This window comes from Motacilla alba, chromosome 2 (assembly GCF_015832195.1).
Source record: "Motacilla alba alba isolate MOTALB_02 chromosome 2, Motacilla_alba_V1.0_pri, whole genome shotgun sequence".
NCBI lineage: Eukaryota > Metazoa > Chordata > Aves > Passeriformes > Motacillidae > Motacilla > Motacilla alba.
Genome location: NC_052017.1, coordinates 42151088 through 42174994, shown reverse-complemented (window position 1 = coordinate 42174994; position 23907 = coordinate 42151088). Strand labels below are relative to the sequence as shown.

General features: G+C 39.4%; 1 protein-coding gene across 1 annotated transcript in view; it reads left to right on the top strand.

The window, feature by feature from the left end:
- Positions 1 to 23778, top strand: part of ZNRF2 (zinc and ring finger 2) — a 53317-nt gene extending 29539 nt beyond the window's left edge. Inside the window, exons 2-5 of the mRNA XM_038126714.1 lie at positions 1358 to 1453; positions 21129 to 21234; positions 21953 to 22030; positions 23143 to 23778. Of these exons, the coding sequence (XP_037982642.1) occupies positions 1358 to 1453; positions 21129 to 21234; positions 21953 to 22010 (260 nt within the window). The 3' untranslated portion in view covers positions 22011 to 22030; positions 23143 to 23778. The remainder of the gene's footprint in view (positions 1 to 1357; positions 1454 to 21128; positions 21235 to 21952; positions 22031 to 23142) is intronic.
- The last annotated feature ends 129 nt before the right edge of the window (positions 23779 to 23907 follow it).

Below are 23907 nucleotides of genomic sequence, written 5' to 3'. Positions count from 1 at the left end.
TCAGCTGCTGCCCTGAGTTCCTTATGGTTGTTACTAGCTGTCCTCTTTGACTTGCTTCCTATGAGCTGCCCATAAGAAATACGTAATTTTCTTGATAAGGAAAGTGCAGTACTTGTTCCAAGTGCTAATGTGTCAGGTTAGTTGCTTGATCTACATCTGGATAATAATTAACAGTAAAGATGAAAATTCTCAGGCATCAGTTATTTGAAAGTGCAGCATCAAGTTGCTTGTCATCCTTGACTGACTCGGTTTATTGTGGACTCCCAGGGTTAGAAGTACAAAAGCAAGAGGCAACAAACTAAAACAAGTGTGAGCAGGCCCAGATGGGAATGCTGGTGGAAGGTGCAGTGACCTTTTATACAGGCCTGCATCATTACTCTTCACAGCATCAGAGGAAAAGTTGTGCCTTTGTGCTGAGAGTGGATGCAGATTGGATATTTTTGCTGAATGTTGTCCTATTGGACAATGCCTGTAGGTGTACTCCTTAGCAGCTACTGTGCATCAAGATCCCTGTTGGTGGTTCTTTTGTCTCTCACTTGTGTGTTAATTATTCAGCAGATCAAAATCAATCAGGCTCTTCTGTGGATTGTAAAAGTTGTCCAGCTGATCTTGTCCTTTAACTGGAAGATTGCTGTCTTTGGCATGAATAAATTAAGGTATTAAGCACTTTTGTCATAGGCTGTTATGCAGTTGCATCACAATCCAGACTGTCTTAATTATTCTTTACCCCGTGTTGCCTGAGGCAGTGACCTCAAAAGCTAAACAAGGTCATGTTTGGCTCGGATGAGAGCAGTCAAACAAATTCAGTGCTACAGGAAGCATTAGTGATTCAGTAGGTGAGGCAACACCCCTGAGTTAATCTTTTCCCAGGGCCCCAGACGAGTAAAAGATGCTGCAGCTTGTATGATGAGATGTAAAACCAAGATCCTTGGTTAAAGTTTCAATACAATTCCTGGTAAAAATGAACATGTTAATTCAGGATTCCTGCCCGAATTCAAATTTTAATGGCTCTGTCTTCTACACATTTGTAATTTCTGTTTTAGTAGAGTCATATGATCCTCTTGCTCCTGCCCTAAACTGTTCGTACGTTATTGAGAAAGTTTGTGTTCCAGAGGTGCTGACAATGTTTGCAATTGTCAGCAGAATGATTTCCAGAAACAATGGTCCATTTTGAGATCTTTTGAAATCAAGGGAATCTTATTTATGTAAGAAATGTCAGGTCAAAACTGAAAAGCCTCCAGGATTTCTTTTTTCTTTATTTTTATATGTTCAGTATAGCTTTTTGGCTTGAATATATATATATATATTTACGACATGGTTGAGTATGCGCACACTTACATATTTTTATTTTCCATAGGATTCAAGTGCCCTGTATGTTCAAAATTTGTATCTTCTGACGAAATGGATTTACATCTTGTGATGTGTTTGACAAAACCAAGGATAACCTACAATGGTAAGAAAGAAGTAAGCTGATAATTATTTATTAATTTTAAACATTGGTGTGATAATAGTCCTTTACTTAATAAGATATTCTGGTAACTGGTTTGGTGGACTCATAAATTATGTATTTTATTTTTGCTTGTAGTTTGTTTTCTAATTAATTCCTAAGAACTTGGTCTTTATATACTGCATGCCAATATAATTTGCCCTGTGTCCTGCAAACATAAAATTATTCATATTTGAATGTGTTTATTCCATTTTTTGACCACTGGTCAGTGTGTGTTTATTGTCCAGTTGAGATATGTGTAGCTTACACACCGTTCCATCTAATGACATCGAGTAGTGAGGTGGGTCGATCGAATCTCCTGGGGACTTTATTAAGGACTGTTACTTGACATGCTGTGCATTTGCACATTATTCAAGAAGATTACATTGTCTGGGAGGAACTAAAGAACTTCTCCTTTTTCACTTGATTCCATATGTGATACTTCATAAAGACTGGTTATGTTTTTGTTATTTTAATCAAACTGGCCAATATTAAATGAATCACCTGTAGTAGCACTCATTTTTTCCCCTACTTCTAAGCTCTCTTTCTAGGCAAGCTTTAATGGAAGGCAAACATGACTTTTGCCACTGAGATCAAACCTTTCTGTCACTGTGGCGTAGGCTGATGCTCAGTTCTATGGCGAGCACAAAAAAAGGCTTGAGGAAACAAGGAATTAGAAAGTTACTGAAATTTTAGTGCCTGCTTTGGCAGAAAATCTTACTGTGCATCTTCAATGAAATTATTGTTCACCAGTCATCAGATGTCAGAATAGAGTGCAGTTAGAAAGAAATTGTAGAGAGGAGAGGGAGCTGGGCTTTTTTTGCAGGTGAACAGCAAGAAGCTGAAAGTTGGTGCTCAGAAGTTACATCAGGGAAAAATCTGATTCAGTGTTAAGTAGAAATGTCACATAATGAGGAAGGGTCAAGGCACTTGAAGAGGTTGTGCAACCTCCATCCTTGAGCAATTTAGTCTAACTTGGTCATGCTTTGAGTCAGGGGCTGGACCAGAAGACCACCAGAGGTCCCTTCCAACATAAATTATTTACTACATAAATAACCTGCAGTGTCATGGGCCTTTTAACCTCCAGGCACCCTGCTGTTAGGGTATTCTACACTGGACCATTTTATTGAAACAAGTCTTGAAGAATGGTTGGGCCCATCTTATTTTTTGGATAGCATAATGCAATCCAATACTACTGGCCCTTAATTGCAAAAATAATTTGAAATCATATGCTTAGAGTTGTGAAATCCATTTGAAAGCACAGTACTGAGGAAAAGTAAATATTTCTTTTTTCTTCCTGGTGTTACCACACATATATTTGAGAAGGTTGACTTCATCTAACAAAGAGGGCTTTTTTTCCTCTTTATTTTTCCTTCTTAAATTCAGGTCTGAGCATTTTCCAAGATAAGGTGTGTACTGAGGGATGTTGGACACTGGTGAGAAGAGAAGCACACTAGTCACCCCAGTCAGGGCAGGAAAGTGCACTTGGGAACAGTTAGGGTGGAGCAGGGGGAGGCAGACTGGCAGAGAACAAGCTCTGGCACTAATCCTCCTGATGGGGTGTGCACAAATTTGACTGACTGAAATCCTTTTCCCCTGCTGCTTCCTACATGTGCATATGAGTGCACTCAGCTGACTAACTTTTGTTTGAAGATATGGCAATTACATAATGTAACCTCTCAGTATCGTTTATGATGTTTGAATCACAGTGGTGCCATATTCAGACTCCTTTTTCCTTCTTGCATTGTTTCAGCTTACACACTGCTGGTTGGAGCTCCTTTGGGCCATCTGCTTACCTTTGCGCAGTTTTTAAAGTCAACAAATGAGCAGAAGTAAAACCTGTGAGTGGCAGCTGAAGCCACTCTGGATAATCTGCAGCATGACAAAAGCGGTTGTGGGCAATGCAATAGGAGTTAACAGCAGCATGTCATCTCTTGGTTTAGGAGTATGTCTGCTGTACAGTGAGCCTCAGAAACTGATTCTAGGAAATGGTTATGTAAGTGTGAAATAAGGAAACTGTCAAATTAGGTAGGCTGGTTTGAGAGAGATACTTAGAAGTATGGTCTCATTTTCATAAACACTTCAGAGAAGTGTGCATTGATCCTTGTGGCTCCTGGTTAGCTCCTGAAGTCAAGGACTAAATCTGAAATTATAGCCTGTAGCTGGCTATTTAAATTACTGCAGCATGAAGAAATTGAGGATATGGCTTCTGAGTTGTGCAGTGCTCAGTTGTTACTTTGTGTTATAGTTGTGGTCCCTTTAATGAGGCTAATGAAAAAAATTAGCTATCAGATTGGTAACTTAATGCTGCTGTGATTTCAGGCCCAGACCTGCATGTGAATGTCTACATGCATGAATTTTTTTTCTTGTCTGTTTTGCTGTTTGTCATCATGAGATCAGTGATGAATCGGCCTTTTTGTCATAGGCCAAGGGCATCTCAAGTTTTGTTTGAGAGAAGATGCTGCTGTCAACTTTTGATACCTGCTTCCGAAGTGGAAGGCATCTCTTTATGCTTTATTTTCTCATTGTTACCTTGGCTTCATGCCACATATACTAGAATAGAGCCAACCAGGCATCATTTGCTTGTGTTGGTCACTGATATTTCCCAGTCCTGTTATCACTAGAAGGGAAAATAGTTTTTTTTCCCTTTTCTTCCTTTTTTTCTCCTCGCCTTCTTTTGTCTCTGAGTTTTGTGTTGCAAGTAGTTGAAAGGAGCCTTAGACTTTGCAGATGCAGAAATATTTAGAGATTGAACACTTGGATTGAACTGTGCTTATGTGTTCTAGATGTCTTTCCTTGTGGTACTGTAAATGTATTAGTTGTTCCTTCTAAGAAACACCAGGGAACAAATTGTATGTATTTTGTCATTCTGAGAAGACAAACCTTTCTTTTTAAATATGAGTCTGAGGCATACAGTCTCCCTCAGAAAAATGTTACAAGACTGCTTAGCTGTGATTTGAAGTTTAAATAAATTAATGAGTCCTCCCAGCCAATCTCTAATTGCTTTCTGAGCTACCTTTGTGCATTGCATTTGGCAGTTGAAAGGGTCAGTGAACTGCAAACTCGGGCAGCTGTCTGATTTACATGTGTTTTCTGAAAGAGTGGTCACAAAATTGTCTCAGTTCTATGCTGGAAGTTGTGCTGATTTTCATATAAATATATCAGTACATTTTATTAGCCTTATTCTTTTAAAATCATGTGACTTGCCTGCAACAGAGATCTCATTGCTGACTGAATTAGGCATTTTAAAAGAGCTCTTTCTTTTTTTTCCTGTGGAACTTTGTTTCTCATTCCTTCTACTACTTGTGGTGTAGTATGAACCAGTATCTAGGCATTTTTATGCAAAAGCTGGTTAAATGAATGGTATTGTGCAGAAAACATCATGGTGTTTGGTGGTGATGTCTTTAAAAACCTTTCCTAGCAGTTAGCAAATGCTGTTACTTGCTGAGTTGTTGAGGAGCCAGAGTAGGTCCCATGCACTGGTTAACCACAGGTTGCCAAAAGCCAGTTTTTGAAGAAAGGGGGTTACTTGCTAGTTGACAGGGTTTAAAAAAAAAAAAAAAAAACACAAAAAAACCCCAACTGCTAAAATATTGTGTAGCCATACCTAATCCTTTGAGCTTCTCCAGAGTGTGAAATGAGGCCCCTTGCACCATCTTGTTCAAATTTGTCATGGTGACAAGCAGGGAGTCCACTTAGGGACTGCTCTGTGAAAGATGTTGCTTAAATTGTAGCCCAAAATGTGTTTTGGTCAGATATGGGTGTTTATATAAATTTCCTTAGTGCTTTAGAAGCCACTTACCTTAAACTCTTTGCTGATGATTACAGGTGCCTGGTAAAGTTTAGATTTTGAATATAATTATTGCTTACCTTGTGTTGTTGCAATATTGATACAGCTTTTAAGATGTTTTATAAAAAATTGAGGAGACACAGGAGAGACTTGTGACTTTAGATGCTTTGCAACAAACATACCCAATATCCTCTGATGAAACCCTGCAGTTGGTTCTGAAATAATTCTGGTTTTCATTTTAAAATTCTTTTGTTTGTTTCTCAGCACACTTTGTAAGACTCCATTAATTTTATTATTATTAGAGGGCCCCTCAGAGGGCAGGGATAGCAGCCTGGCACCTGGCCAGATGGGGCAGCCAGTGACCCTGGAGGGCTGGGGAGAGCCAGTCAGCTCACTAGACTGGTTGGCTGGCCTGGCGAGCCAGCCTGTCCTCTTTCAAAAGTTTTGATTGAATAAGCACATTCCTGTGGAATATTTTGGGTTTCATCAAGTCAGCACTTTCTGTTGGAATGGTGTTCTACTGGAAACTTTCTAAGCTGATCTCCTCAAAGCCCTCGCTCAGGGGTGGTTCTGCTTTGACATCAGTGCTGCTCTTGCTCAGACTACTCTGCATTTAATTCACATGTGGCAGTGGGTCTGACTCTTGGCCAACATATTTACTCGGGTTCATTTTAAGGGGAAAAGCTTTCACTAGTCTAATTCAGAGAGGAACAATGTTGAGACATCCAGTGCATGAACTGAAGGTTTTTTCCTTACTTGAAGTAAGGACTTTGTAATTTTTCTATTTAAGTTGCAATAAGTGAATTTTTTAGACCTATCATATTAAAAACCAGCAGGAGATCCGACATCACAGATAGCAGGGATTACAGATATGATTTCATATTAAGAGTTTATCCAGTTTCTTTGAAATGGAGAATTACTATGTGGAAAACTGTTACAGACAGAATATTAAAAATTAAGGTATGTGTACCAGAAGGAAAAACAGGAATGGAACTCAATGTGCTCTTCCTCTCTGGCAATGTACTTTGTTTTCTGGGGTGTTTGCATCACCAGGCACAAATAGTGAAATGTTCCCATGCCATCTAACCAAATTCACAGAATCACAGGATATTCTGAGTTGGAAGGGACACACAATTGGATCATTGAGTCCAACTCCTAAGTGCATGAACCACACAAGGATAGAACCCCCATCCTTGGTGTTATTAGCACCGTGCTCTGACCAGCTGAGCTGATCTCAAATTGACTTGGGCCACAACAGTGCAATTGATTCAGATGAGCAAGGATGCAAAGCAGAGTTTTGTTGTGATTTAAACACACCGATTTTTGTTCTAAATTGGTTTGAGGTGTTGTGTCAAGTTTTGTCTTGAGGAAAGCATTTCTTGCTAGGACTTCTGAGGCTTGCATGTGAGCAAGTGTCAGAATCTTGAGCTGGAATCTGTGTAAACAATAATCCTTCTAGAGGAGTTGTCAGCATTGAAATGATGACCATAATGTGCATTTTGATCAAAAGCAGAGACTTAAATACTGGCATGAGTCACGTAAAGGATTAAATAAAAATATTTTGGAAGCATTCTTTGTGAATGGGGCTCACCTAATTTTTAGGTCAATTAAAGTTACAGCCTTTGTTGATTGCTGCCCGTTTCAGCATCTTTGGGGCAAGATACTTATGCCAGAACTTGTTGAGCTCATACTGCTCAGTAGAAAGAAAGAAAAACAGTGCACCTTAGCCTAATGTTTGAAGCACCAAAATGCATGATTCTGGTAGTCTTGGCCACTGCAGTGACTTAATTTGCTTGGTCACTTCTGTACACCAAGGGAGAGTATTCAGCAGGGCTGATGCTCTCAACTGTTTTGAATGATGCACTCAAAATTTCAGGAATGAAAAGGATTATTAACTTCAAGTTAATTTCTCTGCCAGAGTTCTTGAGATCATACCTTGAAAGACCTTGCAAAAGGGCATCTTGCCAGTCTGCCTGGAAAAGCTTAAGCCTTCCTCCTTGTCCTCATCCTTTAATAGGACTAGACTTTTAGCAGAGCAGTACAAAATAATGCTAAGGCAGATCAGTTATTTCATTCCACTTTATCCAAGGTGTAAAATTCTCCATAGAATTTCTCGAGTCTGTAATTTTAAAAGTTTGACAAGATTCCTGGCTAAAAGTTTCTAGTTTCTTACTCTGCCCTAGGTGGTTCTGTGCTCTGTCCTCAGGGGATGCTGGGGAGGCAGAAGAGCGTACTTTAAAAGGTAGTTTACAGAACATGTAAGAAGACACCCCCTGCTTGCAGTTAAAATAGTAGTATTTACTCTTTCTTTTGATCCTGTGTTCTCATGAACATCCTCCAGAGTATGTAGGAGGTTCATTCAGTTTCCCCAATGCTTTAAAACTGTTTTCTTCAGTAATTCTTGAAAATATAAAGAACTGTTTAACTTGGAGTTGTTTTTTTTTAATGTGGTGACAGTAGAACATTATTATAGTAAATAAAATTTTCATCTCAGACATTTGCACAGATGTTCTTCTGTGAATTAATATAATACTGGCCCAGGCTTCTCATAACTTGTCTTGCAAGTCATTGTTAAATTTGAGGAGGGAAGAGAAATGGTGTTTAAAGTAATGTTTGATGAAAATATATTGACTGGTTTGTACTTTTTTCCTTTAAGAATTGTTGATAATTTTTGAACAAGAGCAGACTTTTACTGATGTTCACCAGTCTAGGCCAAAGATAGCTGCTTGTCCAAACCAGGCTGCCAAGAGGAACAGTGGCAAACTTAATTTCTTCCTCCCTTTGTTCAATAATGCTGTATTTCCTTCCCACCATCCCAAACCTCTCTTTCAACAGTTTTTGGCACCTCACCGAACAGCATCACTGCAAAAGCAGCCTGTTACATTTCAAGTTTGTTGGGAAGGGAGGTTGTTCATCTTGAAGAGTAATGCTGATAAATGTCACTAAATAAGACCACACTCTCGTTCAACTTGTGCAACCTGTGCCTGCCTCCTAAAGGGAGGAGGTAGGACCTGCTTCAGTGACCCCATTCCAGCCTCAGTCACTGGATGAACTGGGTCAGTCTCTTACAGTGTGGAGTTGCAGAACTTCTAGAAGCTGCAGTCTCTTATCTTTGCTCCACACCCACAAACTGTCAACCCTTTGCTATGGAGCCAGAAAAGTAAGCTGTGTGTTTGTATTGGTGTGGCTGTGAAGAAAACTCATCAAATGGGAACACAGTGTAACTGACAGGGAAGTACTTTGAATGTCTGGAGCAGCAATTCCCAGAACTGCAGACTGCCCCGTTTATCTCTGCAAGATACACTCATGGAGATGTAGTGGTGGTGGTTGAAGTATCAATATTGCTTATTGTTTTACTTTACATGCAAGAGAAATGTGGGATATAGATTTGTAAAGAAGCTATGACCACTCACTTTCATGGTTCATGTTGGAGATGCTCAATAGATGATGCTGGATTTTCTTTCTGCTGTAATGAACTGAAGTGGACATGCTTGGATCCTGCTGAGAAAGGCACGCTGCAGAGATCACACCTATTAATATCTTAAACTTTTCTCTGATTTGTTGTGCATCTGACTTACTCTCTTAACAAACCTTTGGGGAGAAGTATTTTCCGCATACTTTCCCTTCAGCCAGGCCTAAATCTGCTAGACTGAACTTCCTGTGACAAAGCCATGGCAAAATAGCTTCAATGTCACCTCATACTTAATTCAGTTCTTGAGAGCAGGACATTTTTTTCTCAATACACTGGAATCGCCTTTATTTAAATGCATACCTGTGCCATGGGAGTATTTTGGATAAATACAGTAAAGCTTTTGACAGCTACAGAACAAGCCCACTTGTTTCTGAAAGGGACAGAGAAACTGGGATCATTCGTGTGCTGAATAGCTCAAGTTATTTCTTTTGCTTACATGCCACTCCTTAACCTCAGATACCTCTGTCGTCTCGCTGTTGCGCTGACAGCGCTGCTGAAGTCAAATGACAATTCTTGTCCTAGAAAATGACAGATACACCTGTGAACCACTGCCGCAAGGAGCATCTGCGGGTGACACGGGGAGGGGACCCGATACCTGCGCTGCTGTGTGTCGCCGTGCCTCTCTTACATAATGGCAGCGCAGGGCTGCCCGCAGCACAGAGCCCGGGGACAGCTCTGTCCGCTCGCCGTGCTGTGACTCCGCATCATGTGATGCGGGCAGACAGCAGCTACCTTCCATGCCTTGCACTTAATCAGTCTTTAGCTCGGAGAGGTCATTCAGAGGATGTCATAAATCGCGTCTGCAACTGCTGCAGTCTTGTGACTGCTGGGAACTTAGCTCCGGGGGAAATAATGTTCCTAGTTTTGCTAGTATTCTGTGGTAATTCTGCAGTCTGTAAAGCTGATACCTCTAAAACCTTAAGATTTTACTCGTTTGCTAGAAGCAGTCTGCCCTTTTTTTTTTTTTTTTTCCCTTAGTTGCCCTGTGAAGACAAAACCTTGAAAATATCCCTTTTCTAATCATAGAAAATGGATTTCATTTGCTGGATTTTGAAATAATACTACTTGAAATCATTAGGTCTTAAAAATAAATACCAAAGTACATCTCACTGAGATTGAGTGATCTGTGTAGGAATTTAATGATATTTCTTTCCCTAAATTTCTCGCTGTTTTGCAGGAACTAATACAGATTATTTGCAGATCAGAACTTTCTCCCCTCGCCTTTTTTTTTCCCCCTCTAAAGAAGTATAAAAGAATAAGAGTTACTCCTTCTGGCTCAGAAACTGCTGCAAGGGCAGATCAATTTGAAACCACTGCCTGAAATGTTATTTGTAATTTTTTTTTTATTTCAGATTAAAATCTTGCTTTAAAACCTGCTGCCCTTTGATTACTTAAATAGTCCTGTGGTTCTGAGCTGCAGACTCAGCCCTTCAGTGCACAAAAGAAGTCCGTCCAGTTTTTGTAGGGGATTCCAGTCATAAAACAAGGCAAACTCTTCAGAAACAAGCTGGGTGAGGATACTGCTAGTGTGACAGAGTACTCTTCTAAACTGGAGATTCTTATCACTGCTTACACAGGGGAAAGATTCCTAGTTTCTAGTATTTTTAACAAAATCCAGGGATTCTAGAACAGGATGTAAAACACCTACTGACATAGGTACAAAATACTAGATTTGCCTATTCTATCCTCCCTGGGGGAACCTCTTTGCTCCCCAAAGTTTGCATAAGTTTGTCTCACGTGGCTACAGGTTTCCTCAGCTTCAGAAATAACCCCAAGTTCTAACACACAGCTGAAACATGAGAAACTTCACTGGTGTTTAGTGCTGAATTATATTAACGCTCATGAAACCTTGTTAAAACTTCCTCATAAAAACATCAACTTCCATTTTAACCCTGCACTACTAGCTATCTGTAATTTGAAGCCTTATCAGATTTTCATAAGTTTGACCGTGTTCCTCATGCCCTCCTTCCTTGTGTGAAGTTTCATTAGGTACTATTCATGTGTATTGTTAGGTATTGGATAGGCCCTGTGTAGCCAAGCAAGAATGTAGTATTCACTGTTAATTTTTAGCCCATAAATAATGTTTATTTGTTTGGAATGAAGAGATGGAGGAAGGGATTGTTTGGTTAAGGCTTACCTTTTTTCTTCTCCCAGTTCCAAGGAAGTCTATTTTAATATATGGTTTTATTAGCTGAAATGATGTCATAATGGTGTTTAGTAGTTTTGGCAGCCTCTAAATTGAAAAAAAAAACCAAGGAGAAAAAAAAACTTTAAATGGCTGTAGAAATATACTGCCACATTATGGGCATGTAACTTGGAACAAATACGGGAGAAGTGTCTTTGGGGATGTTTGGTTTTTTAAACACATCTTCCACGTTAACCTTTTTGTGTTATTGTTTGTGAATGATCGTGATTGCTGAGTACTGTTGGAATTGTGCTTGGTTTTTATTTCACTTAGTCACTTTAAAATGTAAAGGAATGTTTATTGATGGTTCCTTTTTTGTTGTTGTTGTTTGGGTTTTTTTTCATCCTCTTGCAATTCAATACCTATGTACTCAGTATCTCACTGGGATAGTAATAATCTGTAGGTACCTGTTAGCACCAGAAATACTGTATCTCTGTGCTTGCTGCAATAAATTATAATACTGGATAATGGGTTGGTGTAGAGTAGAAAAACTGAGATAACTTTGAAAACTCTGACTCAATATCTGATGTTATCAGAACCTTTGCATTCAGACATGTTTTGCATTCCATCTATATCACAAGGATAATTGCATTTAAAATAGGAATAACTTGTAAAAAGAAGTCTGTCTGCTGTGAACAAAAAAGACAGACAAGTAAAAATTATGCAGTGATTTATATCCTTGTCCCGTGTATGCATGTTAACACTAGCCATTGTGTTAATCTGGAGAAGGCTGATCTGGAGCCTGCTGGGAAAAGTACCTTCTAGGCCTAGCACCTGGCACTAGGGTTAATAAGCCAGACTTCATGCACACTAGGTTTTGGCACCAGTGTTTTCATTGTGTGTTGCTTGGTAATGCATCCTATCTTCCCTAAGAATAGTGTCTTAGTCACACACACCTGCTTTTTCTCCCCCCTCCTGTTTTACCTTAGGCTCATAGTTTCATCTTTCATGCCATCTCCCTGTGCACTCATTTTGCATCAGATCAAACCAAACTCCTCTGCTTGCAATGAGTCAGTTACTTGGCCAATGTTAAAAGACTGGAAAAAAGATTTGGCAAAACTCCTTGTGCTTAGGGCACCTATAGGAAGCCTGGAATAGGAACCTGAAAAAGGACAAAGTGAACGAAACATGGAATCAAATCCTTCATCCAACTTCAAAACAAGTCACCATTAAAGTAACCCATATTGCCCAGACTAATAGGGTAGATAACTTCATCTGAGCTGCTTCTCTTCATTCCTTCTCTCTGCCTCTGTTGTTCAGGGACACTTACTGCCCTGCCCTTTCCTTCTGTGAAGCTTTCTAATGTGCTTGTTTTATCTGCCTTCTGTCATACGAGAGTTCTCACACATTTCATTAGGTCAGTGTGTCCCCATCACACTCCTAGTTCATTGCAGACCATGAAGAAGGAAGCATCTTATTTGAAAATCTTTGCAATGCGATTTCTCTGGCTTCTGGCTGTAGTTTCAGTGATGGTGAGCAGTTGAAGACTTGCCATTTGGAAAACTCTTCTCTGCAATCTTTTAGGTCTTCTTTTGTGTTGAGGATAGAATAAATTTATTCACTTCAAGAAGCTGACAATGCAAAAGGGATTTCCTAAACTCAGTGGGGACCTTTTTGAACGGCCACATCAACATCCTGCACTTGTGAGATCTTATCCAACTTAGATCTTTCCTTCAGCTTGATCAGACAGTCATCTTCTGTTGTTTCCTCTGCCACATCCGTGCTCTGCCTTACCTGTTAAGTTTTTAAGAACATTGTTGATGGCATCCAGTCTTGATTTGCAGAAGTTGTTCATTTTAACAGACTTACAGCATCTGAGTGAAATCTTCCTTCTGACTGTGAAGTTATGGGAAGAGACTTGTTTCTGCACTGTGTTTGGAAGGAATTCTTCACCCTTCCCCTGACAACAGTGGTAGCTTTTCTTCATGAAATCATTAACTCGGATAGCCAAGTGATTTACTACCAGAAGAAGCTGTTATAGATAAATATTCTTGGGGTTATATGCCTTGATGGGGTTGGGATTTCTTTTGTTGTTTTGGTCAGTTGGTTGGGTGGTTGGGGTTTTTTTTGTATGTTTGGGTTTATGTTTGTTTGGTTTTGTGTTTTGGTGGGGTTTTTTTACCTTTTGTAAAGAAGTTATCTGCTATGCAAGGCAAGGTGGAATTCGGGACTCTCATTTTTCTTGAGGGTACCCTGCATGGTAACCCTGCTTATTGCTTAAGCAGAAACTGTATGGTTCACCTGCCTTTGAACTGGATTTCTGGACTGGAGTCCCAAGTTTTCAATAGACCTAAGCTGATTTTTCATCTGTCATAGCTGTTTCTTAGTACTGGTATGGATTGGTGGGTATGCGTAAGCAGCACTTAAATATTTTGCTTTGTTTTGCTCCTGAACAAACAAAAATGATAAAAGAGATGCATGTGTGGATCCCACACTTCTATTCTTTCTTGCCTGCTTCTGTAAATTACTTTCATCCCAGCTCTATCTCCAGCTCCCTGGAAGAAACGATCCTCTCTAAATGCAGCAGACTCTGTCAGAATACATTCTGGTTGCCTCTGGCCATTTAATCAACCACTCCTCCTTTTGTAGCATACTTGTGGTGCAAGATCCTTTTTGATGGTAAACTCAGCCTTGAGAAGTGTAAATCATTCTTCCCTGATGGAGCCAAGGAGGATGTATTCCCCAAGTGATCCTTTCTTTATGCTGTTTCCTAAGGTATCTTGTTTTGCTGCAGTTTTGCTTCTTGTGGGTTTGCCCCTTTACATGCTGCTTTTAACTTCTGACATTCAAGATTAACACTCGATAACCTGAGAGGTCATGTAATACTGGTGAAAACCCAAGAAAACAGCCTGAAGGCAGCTTCCTTATTCCATGTGCTGCAGTGAGCAGCTTTGTTTCAGGCAGCATGTGCTAGGGTACACTGTTCATGGGATTTCAGTGGGGCACAAGTTTGCTATGGCTGCATTCAAGACTTTTTCACCCAATCACCTTCTGAGAAGACAATATTTTGTCTCCCAGAAGCAATGTTTCCAACAGGAGCGGGATAAGCCTTGGGACAAAATACAATGTGGCAAGGAAGACTCTTCAAGAACAAGGTACCCCTTGGGTCATTCAAAAAACAAATATATGTCAGTTCACTTGAAGTGGGGACTTAGTACAAGATGGGTAAGGCGGGCAAAAAGTCTTTTTACATAATGTTCTGGAGGACAAGACTGTTTGTTTGTGGTTCAGTCATGAACAGGTTACGCTCTTTGGTCCATACCTAGACTAAAATTTGACAATTTAAAGACATGGTACTTACAAATGTGGTGAATGGAACCTACCTTTAGTAGTCAGTGCAACAGGAGAAAGTTATTGAGCTATCTTGAGATTATTTAATGTCCAAAGGCATCTTAAACTGCAAGCAGACTGATTAAACAGACATTGGAAAGACTTAAGTAGAAGTTTGAGAGTCAATCAGATAGTTGTATTGAGAGCAAATCTTGAATTACTGTGGAAAGGCACAGTCACTAGTAATAAATCTCAAGATGGGAGGACAAGACATTTCATGGCCAGTTGGGCTAATGGAATTTATCTAGTATGAGTACCTATTTCACCCCAACACTTTCTGTCAGCAGTGTAAATATGGACTGAGAAAGCCGGTACTCCAATAACAACAGCACAGAAATGGCTGTGGATGTGGATGCTTGGAAGTGAGGAGCTTTTTTGACTAACTGGGCCTTTTTTTGCAAAGTGTAGCTTTTCACTGGGAGCCCTGAGGTGTAAACTTGACTTTGTCTGCAAGCAAGATACCTTAAATGGACATTGTATAAAACCTGTGTTATTTCTACTTGGGATTTAATTTTTGGGTTTTTTTCAGAACCATAACTTGTATTGGCACCCTGTATCATATAGGTCCAGCTAGGTTTCCCTTGTGGTCACTGAAGCTAAATCTCTCTACAAAAGAGCTCAGTTTTCTTCAGTGTACAAATGCTTCTGCCTTCTATATTAATTAGCTACCTGGATACAATTCTATTTAGTTAAACTATGACTACACAACTCAGACTTTTTAATCCCGCTCACTTAAATGTATTTCTGTCACTACTGTTTCAGTTTTTTACCTTTATCTCACCAGAAGTATTTTTTCTCTACCATAGACCTGATTGTTATCTGTCTGAACAGGAAGCATCTCGCTATTTCTCAGAATTTACTAAGCTCAGAATGTCCCACAAAAATTTAAATCCAGTTCTTCAAATGTGGGTTAGCTAAGAAACAATGAAACTTCTGCAGCCATCTCTTTCCATCACAGCCTGGTGTTGCTATACAAGTATTGCCACTTAGGCCTAATTCTGCAAATTCTTTTCTTGTGTGACTTTCCCTTTGTTTTGCCAGCTCCCTCCCCTTTACTTTTGTGTTTTAAGAGGAGGGAGCACCAAAGACTGTAGACAATGTGTGTGCAGGAAGTCTTTCATGATGGGTATCTGTTTGTGCATAGCTATCTCAGTCCTGGACCAACACTGAGCAACATGAGAGGGATGGGGAAAACAAGGATAATGCTTAGACTTGGAGTAGGGAATTGTAATGGGCTGCTGTTTTGCAAGGGCTGAAGAGTGAGATGCCGAAAAATATCACCACACCCCCCCAACCCAGCAATTCATCAAGTACTTTGTCAGTATTTGATGAAGTGTCACATTTGTTGCAGCTTGATAGCTTGCTTTGGAGAGGTTTAGTTTTTGTATATTGTGGCTAGGAGGGTATTTGTGGCTTGCTTCAGTTCTAGGTATTACCACATGAGTCATGCAGTGGTGTTAGGGGTAATTGTATGCACAAAAAGTTACCACCTGTGCTTGCTTGATTAGCACAAGGGTATTGTTTTTTTTTTTTCCAGCAGCATAGAAAGGAATTTGGGTTTAAGTAGTTCAGGGGAATTTGGATTTAAGTTATTCACATGCTCAACTTTGTGGTGTTGGGAATCCTGAAAACTGCTTAGCTGTGGTACAGGTTAAAATATTGGATGTTAAATATGTTCCCTTTTAAATTTGATCCAGAGGAGGTGGCTTATACTAGAGCAAAGAGAAATCTTTAGTTAGGAACCCACTGCTTTAGTACCCTGCTGAGGGTAGTGAAGTTCCACTTCTGGCTGTGAAGGCACAATCTTCATAGGTGAACTAAGCTAATGGCTTCAGCTCTGCCTTGCTCAATCTGCTGACGGACCTTGTAGCTGTGAAAGCTGAGTGGCAAAATAAGCATCTGCAGTGACAACTGAATGATGTTCCTTCTTCTTTTGGGAGCTCTGAGCACTTAAGAATCATCTTTCCTTCAGAGTTTCTTTCTGCCTCAACTTTTGAGCAGCAGTGGATGGCTGACCGGGTCATCCAAGAATGATCCCTACAGAATCAAGAGTATTCCTCTTGTGGCAGCCAGAATACTGAAAACCAGCTGTATTGTCAAATAAACTGGTGGCTCTCCTTGTGCTTAGGATGGACTGGGAAAGACAGGTTTTACTTGCAGTCAATACCAGTTTGCAAAGCTCAGTCACTGAGCTACATGAGAAAAGCACTTCCTGTGCATAATAGTTTTCATTCCATTCTGGTGTCTACTTCTCCCAAGGACATTAACCCCATATAAGAAGGCTGTCCATATTATTTGTATCAGATAGTTTTAAATATTTCTCTCTTCCTCCTTCCTCCAGTGCCTCCTTTGCAGCAGAAAATGAAATGAGGTGATGGAGGGCGGGAGGAGTGGTAGAAAATCCAGGTCTAGAGAGAACACATTTCAGGGAAAATGAGTGTGAAGAGGAGGAAAGTATAGTAAGAAACAGCCAGAAAGAAATGGAGGGGGAGAAAAACAGATGTGACAGAAGCCATAAAGATTTAGTAAATGAAGTCAGTAACATTTAATAAGTGTGTAATCACATACACACATGCTTCCTGGCTGCTGAATAGTAAGGTACCTGTGGAAACATGTAGGTCCTCCTTGACTTCTTGTGATATCAGCAAAGGTGATAGCAGTAAAAATGTAGAGTAAATTCTGCAATATGGATGAATTCATGCTCTACATGTGAACAAATATACTGGTTTCTAGATGTCTAGAGCTCTGCATATTCCATTTAAAAACAAGCAGAGACAGTCTCTAGTACTTTATTAAGACAGTTTTTGTCATCAGCTCCAAAATTAAATGAATGTGTAACGAATACTTGGCGATACATAGTATTTAATAAAGTTTCATCAATATTTTTAATGGCTGATGTTTTACCAGTTTGAGTGCCAATACTGTTCAAAAGGTATGTTTCAATTAAGTTTCAGTTGTGTTCCTGAAAGAGTTGACCTTTGTGGTGTCCTTCACTAGTAAGCTAGTTGTGATGGCAGCTTCCATGGACATTTAAGGTTTCAAATTTTAGGAAAAATACAGACATTTTGAAAAGTTGTCAGTCTGAATTGGGTCAAGGTGTTTCTAACTTAGTGTTCTGTTTCCAGTGAATGCCCAGAGTGAAGTAAAACCCTGCAGCTATAAAGTGATAGCTCCCAAAATATATTGACATCTCCATGATTTGTGACTTCAAGTTTCTTGAGCCTAGGGCTATATCTGCCTGTGTTTTAAAAGGCAAAACAAAAAGCATCAGAACAGATTTTAATTACCTTATCCAGAAGGTATGCAGTGCATATGCTTTTGCAGTCCTCAGTTTAAAGACACTTTAATCACAGATATTGCCTATAATCCTAATCATGGCTGAGTTAGTGGCTTTCATAATTATTAGATGTATTTTCAAAAGTTCTAAGAAAAGTTTTTAATTGGTAAAGTATGTGCAAAATTGCCAGAATGCCTGTTTTTTAATCCTCTACTACTTATTTTGTTATAAGTGCAGAAATGCCGTAGAATTTATTTTCCAGTAAAGATAAAAGCAGAAGTTTAGGAGGAAAAATTACTGACAGCCCAAAGTTAAAACAGTATAACCAGGGATAGAGAAGAAGAGGAGGTATTTGAGCAGACTCAGGAGGGAAATACTATGCTCTTTTGCAAGATTTCATCTTTGACACCAGTCTTTGGCTAGTGAGTACTTGCTCAAATAGCTGGGAAGGTGGAGAAGTGTTTACCTCCTGTTAGGGGCAGTGCACTTGGATGTGGGGGTGTGGTATTTGTGTATGTACCCACATGTGGGCGAAATGGAAAAATGTTGCTTATTTCCTCTTCCCACTTCCATTTAGGTAATACACTGATATAAATGTTTTAATCATAACATTGATGAAGTTTTAAGCTGCTTTACTCCTTTTGGTTTGTGTGTTTTGTTGTTGGTTTGGGTTTTTTAATGAAAAAAATTTAAAATACAATGTATCTGCTGAATCACTCTGCTGCAGGAAAAGGTGAAAACAAAAAACCTCTTCAGACTGCAGTGGTTCTGTGCAAAATGATATGCAGATTTTTCTGTAACAAGTATGTTTAAAAGTCATTGTTAAATGGCCCTTAAACTGACTTCCATCTGATACAAGCCAGTGTTGGTGTAGGAGAGTGCTGTATAAAACAAGTACAGAACAAATTCTGACCGGATCCAGGTCTAACTGGATTATTCATTCATTTTTCTTTGCCTGAGATTGATGATCCAAATCACCTAAAATGGTCAAAAGGTAGTCAGATCCAAGGTGTCATAAGTCTGTGAAGGATTGGTTTTGCTGTCATCACTGTACGTATTTAATTATAAGCTTAGTTATATGGGTTTGGAGTATGTTAACGTGCAAGTTACACATGGGCATTTAGAGCAGTTGTTTTTTGCACTCATACATGAGGTTTACGCAAGTAGGGAATGCTGATTCCTCATTTTTCCAGAGGAAGAGGAGCACTGAGACCTCTTAACATAGCTTCTCCTGCAGGGATGGCAGAACTGCACCATGTTTCTGAGGTCCGGTCCGTGCCAGCCATCATTCGCACCAGCTCCCCCTGGCATGACTGGGCAAAGCCCAGTGTGTGCCTGGGTTCCTCGTGCCAGTTGGAAAGCCTGGGGTGAAGCCAGGGAGGGCAGCAAGCTGTTTGCCAGGGTCTTGTGCGGTAGGGCCAGTACTTACTGGAGGGAAAATAAAAGGAGTGTCAGACACTTACGCCAGGGCTGGTGGGAGGTACAAATGTTTGAATTGGCATCATGCCCTAATGTTAGCAAAAGGTGCAGAGCCTTGTTAAATTGCTCAGTGGGAGTTCAGACCCAGGCATTGTGCAGTCTGGGGAGTGCAGGATAAGCCAGACATGTACAATAGAGAACGATGGGAAAGCTGTTCACAGGAATGCTTTCTTTTATAAACTGTGTTTTTATCGGACAGCTTTTCAATTTCTCTCATCAAAGCTTGACTAAAGGCTTCCCCCTTGAGAGTGCTTGAGGGAGTGAGACTGGGATTTAATTCACTAGAGGTATCTTAGTCCCATTTTTGTTTGGATAGCAGCTGCTGATCTGATAAAGGGACTCTGCAAAAAGTTACTTTTATTAAGTATACTCTGTATGTATGATACCTGCTTGAATTATTAATGGTGCTGCTTCCTACAACCTAACTGTGAGAAGAGAACTGCTCACAGAAGTTCTTGTAAAGTTTTGCAAAGAGGTGGTCTAGAAGGATGAAGTCTGACAGCATCAGACAAAGACTGATATCTCTCTAGCCAGGCAATGTCTGGAGAGTATTTGCCTCCTGGTCAGATATTAGAATACCTTCGTATTAAAAAAAAAAAACCAAACAACCAAATAACAAAATCCAACCTCAAGGAAGTATTTATCCTTAGCACCCTCTTCTGGGCAAGTTGACAGGTAAGAGTTCTTAAAATATTTTCTATTGTTTTAAATTACTTTGTCTCCCTAGTATCTCTAATGTTCTGAGAAGCTTACAGTTTCTGATCGAACAACAGGACTTTACTGTGCATAAAATACATTTAAAAATTTTCTTTGTTGTGGTGGATGTATATTGTTTATTATTTTGTTTTGAATATTTTTCTTTATAATAGTTCACTTCATGCTAGATATTTTTCACATCTCCAAGAAGGTGCTACACAGGTGGCATTATACAGTATTTTTAGCATGACCAGTGAATGTAGTGGAGACTGAAATAAGCACTGCTTTAGAAACCCAAGCACCTGCAAGACAGCTGACTGTCATTTAATGTAAACAATGTAGACCTAATTTCCTTTTACTTTCTTGCTGCCAAGGGAGCTTTTTAGTAGTCTGTCATTCTCTGTGTTTGGAATGCCAGTGGTGATGGAGCCACAGGAGAGAACAGCATAGAGCTGCTGGTTTCTCAGTCATAGCTGCAAAAGGTACTCTCCATAAGCAATCACTCGTGGTGCCTTTTTGCAGTGAAGAGGAAGCTTTTCCCGTGAAACCATGGAAACTTGAACATGTGGACTGACTTTGCCAAGTGTACACCTTTCTGATCTGCCAGTCTGGTTGCTACGTGGTCTCTTGTTGGGAGTGCCCTGTGGAGCGTGAGGTTGTGTCTAACGGGGACTTCTAATCTGTATCTGGCAAACAGGGCCTTATGTGATCTTCTCTTTGTGCTAAAACTGAATTCTGCATCCCACATTCTGGCTAATAGAAGTGTCGAAGAGAGACGGTTTTTATTAAAAATAATATGTTTTCCCAGAAAATTCTTAGTGAAAGCCAACGCTTTTGCATTCCTAGTAATTTACTTTTCCTCCTTTGTTCTCGGACTTGGTAATACTGCCAAAAATTCAGTCTCCAGGACTCATTGGAACTATAAAGCAATGACCTTTCCTTCATGGAAATCTCACATTGCTACAGTTGGCAGTTTCATACTTTACACTGAGAAAAAGGTGGATGGGATGTAGAACATGCTAGCTTGGTGAGAAGAAGTTGAAGGTGTGAAATATGAGTTACCAGCAAGGCTGGTGGAAGAAAGCCAGATGTATACAAGAGAGATGAGTAGGAGAGTAGAAAAATCAAATGACAGGCTAAATGTTTAGAAGCTAGGATGAACTTCACCTAGTTATTTACCTACAGTGCCTTGTCAGAGAAATGTTACATTCAAGCTTGAACTTAACTTCCACGTTAAAGACTGAGCATGGGTTCTCATCATGAATCTTCAGTCAGTTGGTGTGTCACTGTTCCTTACCTTTCTGCAGGACAAAAAATACCTTCTTCTATAGCTGTCCTTGGTGTTCTGAATAAAGAGCATTTTGCTTGTAGTAGTCTGATTCTTAACCATTTCACTTTGTGCTCTTTCCTCAGAGGATGTGCTGAGTAAAGATGCTGGGGAGTGTGCAATATGCCTGGAAGAGCTGCAGCAAGGAGATACTATAGCACGGCTGCCTTGCCTCTGCATATATCATAAAGGGCAAGTATTCCTTAGGATGGATGTAAAATTTCACAAGGTTGCATTTATGGGGTAACTCTTCTTAAGGGGTGCTTGAAGAAATGCTTAAACTTAGTTGCTTTTTGCATTTAAAAATAATAAAGAAATAGCAGTAGCAGCCTTAAAGGTGTTTTTTAAAATTACATCTTTCTGCATCTCTACAAAATGTATTTGAAGTTAATTTTCCCTGCTACAAGCTTCTCATTCTTGGAAAATCACCTGGGTGGGGAAGGAATGCGTATCATGGCTGAGGAGTTAGGTCGTGTGGGCTTAAGTTTTGTCAAATGCTAATAGAGTTAGGTAGGGAGAGGGGGGAATGGTTTTTTAACCTGTTTCATAGGGTTTTTTTCATAGGTGTCTGTACTTTACAGAAAGTAAAATGTCAGTGAATGATATAATCAAGATGATAATGTTAGTCGCTAATTAACCTGTGTATAAAATCTGTAATTTGTAAAATGCTTCCTTAGAAAATTTTAACACTTAAGAAATTTAGGTTTTCAACAGTGTTTAATACCCAAATATTACTGTGGTTTGGGGTTACTAATTTTTCCAGTGATGTGTGTATATGCGTATACTTCTTCGAGTAATATAAAATTCTATTTGTCATTGAAATGGAGAAACCAATTTATATTCATATCCTACTGCTAAATATTACTGGTGTTCATGTCAATTCTCTCATTTTTTGTCTTGTATCCAACAGCTGCATAGATGAATGGTTTGAAGTAAATAGATCTTGCCCTGAGCATCCATCAGATTAAGACAAGATTCATATTTTTAGGTAATGTTTATTTATGTTCCAACAATAAATATCTTGATTACCTGAAATAACTGTACTATTTCTTTTTAATTGTGAATTTACTACTGTGTCTCAGAACTACAATATTAATCAGTAAGGGTTGATGTAGATTGCAATATAGGCAGAAGGTTTCTACATCCTTGCATGGCGTGGTCTTTCCAGTTTTAGTACTGGAAAATGGCAAGTCAGTGTCAAGAAACCTTTACCATTAACTATCTAAAAGTATTTTTCCATAGAAATGAAACAAAATTAAAATAATGCAATTGTGTCATTTTGGATTGTTCTGTGAGTACTGGCATGTATTTCTGACAGAAGGCTTTTGGAATCATATGAAAAGGTTGAAGCTAGGTATTTTCAAAACTACCTTAATGTTATGCATTCCAGAATGTTTAAAGCACATAAATAAAAAATGTGGACATGTTTCTATCCCATTTCACAGAAGTTTGTATTTTTTTCCAGCTTATGTTTTGTGTTAATGGTTGCAGATCTGCAATCTGTGTTAAAAGTTTAAAGGAGAGTTTTATTATTTTCTTGACTGACTCAGAAACTTTATCTTACATTAAATAATTGCCCCTAAGCATTGCGAAGCACACCAACAACCATAATTCTTAGAGAAATAGAGATAGCTGAAATTCTCTCTGGTAGCTGAGAGTTTGGTTTTGTTGTTTTGATGGAAATAAAAAAAAAAATCTGAAGTATTCATGACTAGCATTTATTTGTGCATTTGTTTCCTGTTGCTTCACGTGTCTGTGTTGTAGGGGTAGCAAAGAAAACCTCAAGGAAGATATCCTGCTACTGAGATAATTGTTTTACTCTCAGGGCAGTGTTAGCCAAAATTAATAAACAAACACATCTCCTATATTGCCCCCAATCTCTGGTTGTGGCAAAAGGCTGCATGCAGTTCATGAACACCTCTGTACATGCTCATGGCTGTCTAGCCTCACATTAAATTCTATTTGCTTTTTCCACAGCAGGGATGGTGATAACTAGGAGCTTAGGAAAAAAGGGGAAGGAAAACTCAGTTGTTGTGCTCATGCTGTTTGAATGGTTTCTGTACTGAAATAACGGTATTTTCTCCCCTGCTTTTCCAACAGCTGCTTCCACTGATCAGAAAACATAGGAGATGTGAGGTTCTCTTGCTGAACACAGCGTGCCTGGCTTGAGACTTAGTTCTTTGTGGCTGAAAAAGGCAAAGATGGACAGTGACACGGAGAAAGCGTTGCAGACACCATTACTTGACAGTAGTGCTCAGAATACCAAACACTCATGCAAAGGACACACAGGGATTTTGAAAATGCTGCACATCCCGTAACAATCGACTCCCCAGAGACATTACTGACACTGTTTTGTATCGAAGGCCAAAGTTCCAAATTTCAGCCTAACTTCTGGTTCTGTGAAGAAGCGAGTTATTGGACATGTTTCCTACTGCCTCCAGTGGAAGCGGAGACGTTCGATACGTGCTATCTGAGACCCTTGCAAGGGGACGGCCCCAGATCGGAGTGGGAACGTTTTCACCTTCTCGTTGGCTGAAGAACAGTAAATGGCAAACTAAATAAAATCTAACAGTGTGACCTTAATTTACTGAATTCACACCCTGTTTTACGTTCTTCACTTTTTTCAAGAACAGAAAACATAACCCGCTCTGTGTAGGATATACTGTATTTCAAAGTTTTGTAACTAAACCTTTGTCACAATGCAGTCCAAAGAGTAAAACCAAGACAGGTAACTAATTTATATTGATCAAGCTATAGAGATTGTTGAAATCTGCACATTGTATTGCTATTTAAGTAACTAAAATGTCTCTTTTATTGCTCATGAGTCAAAACGACAGAAAGAAATGCAGCAAAGCAAAATCTTAC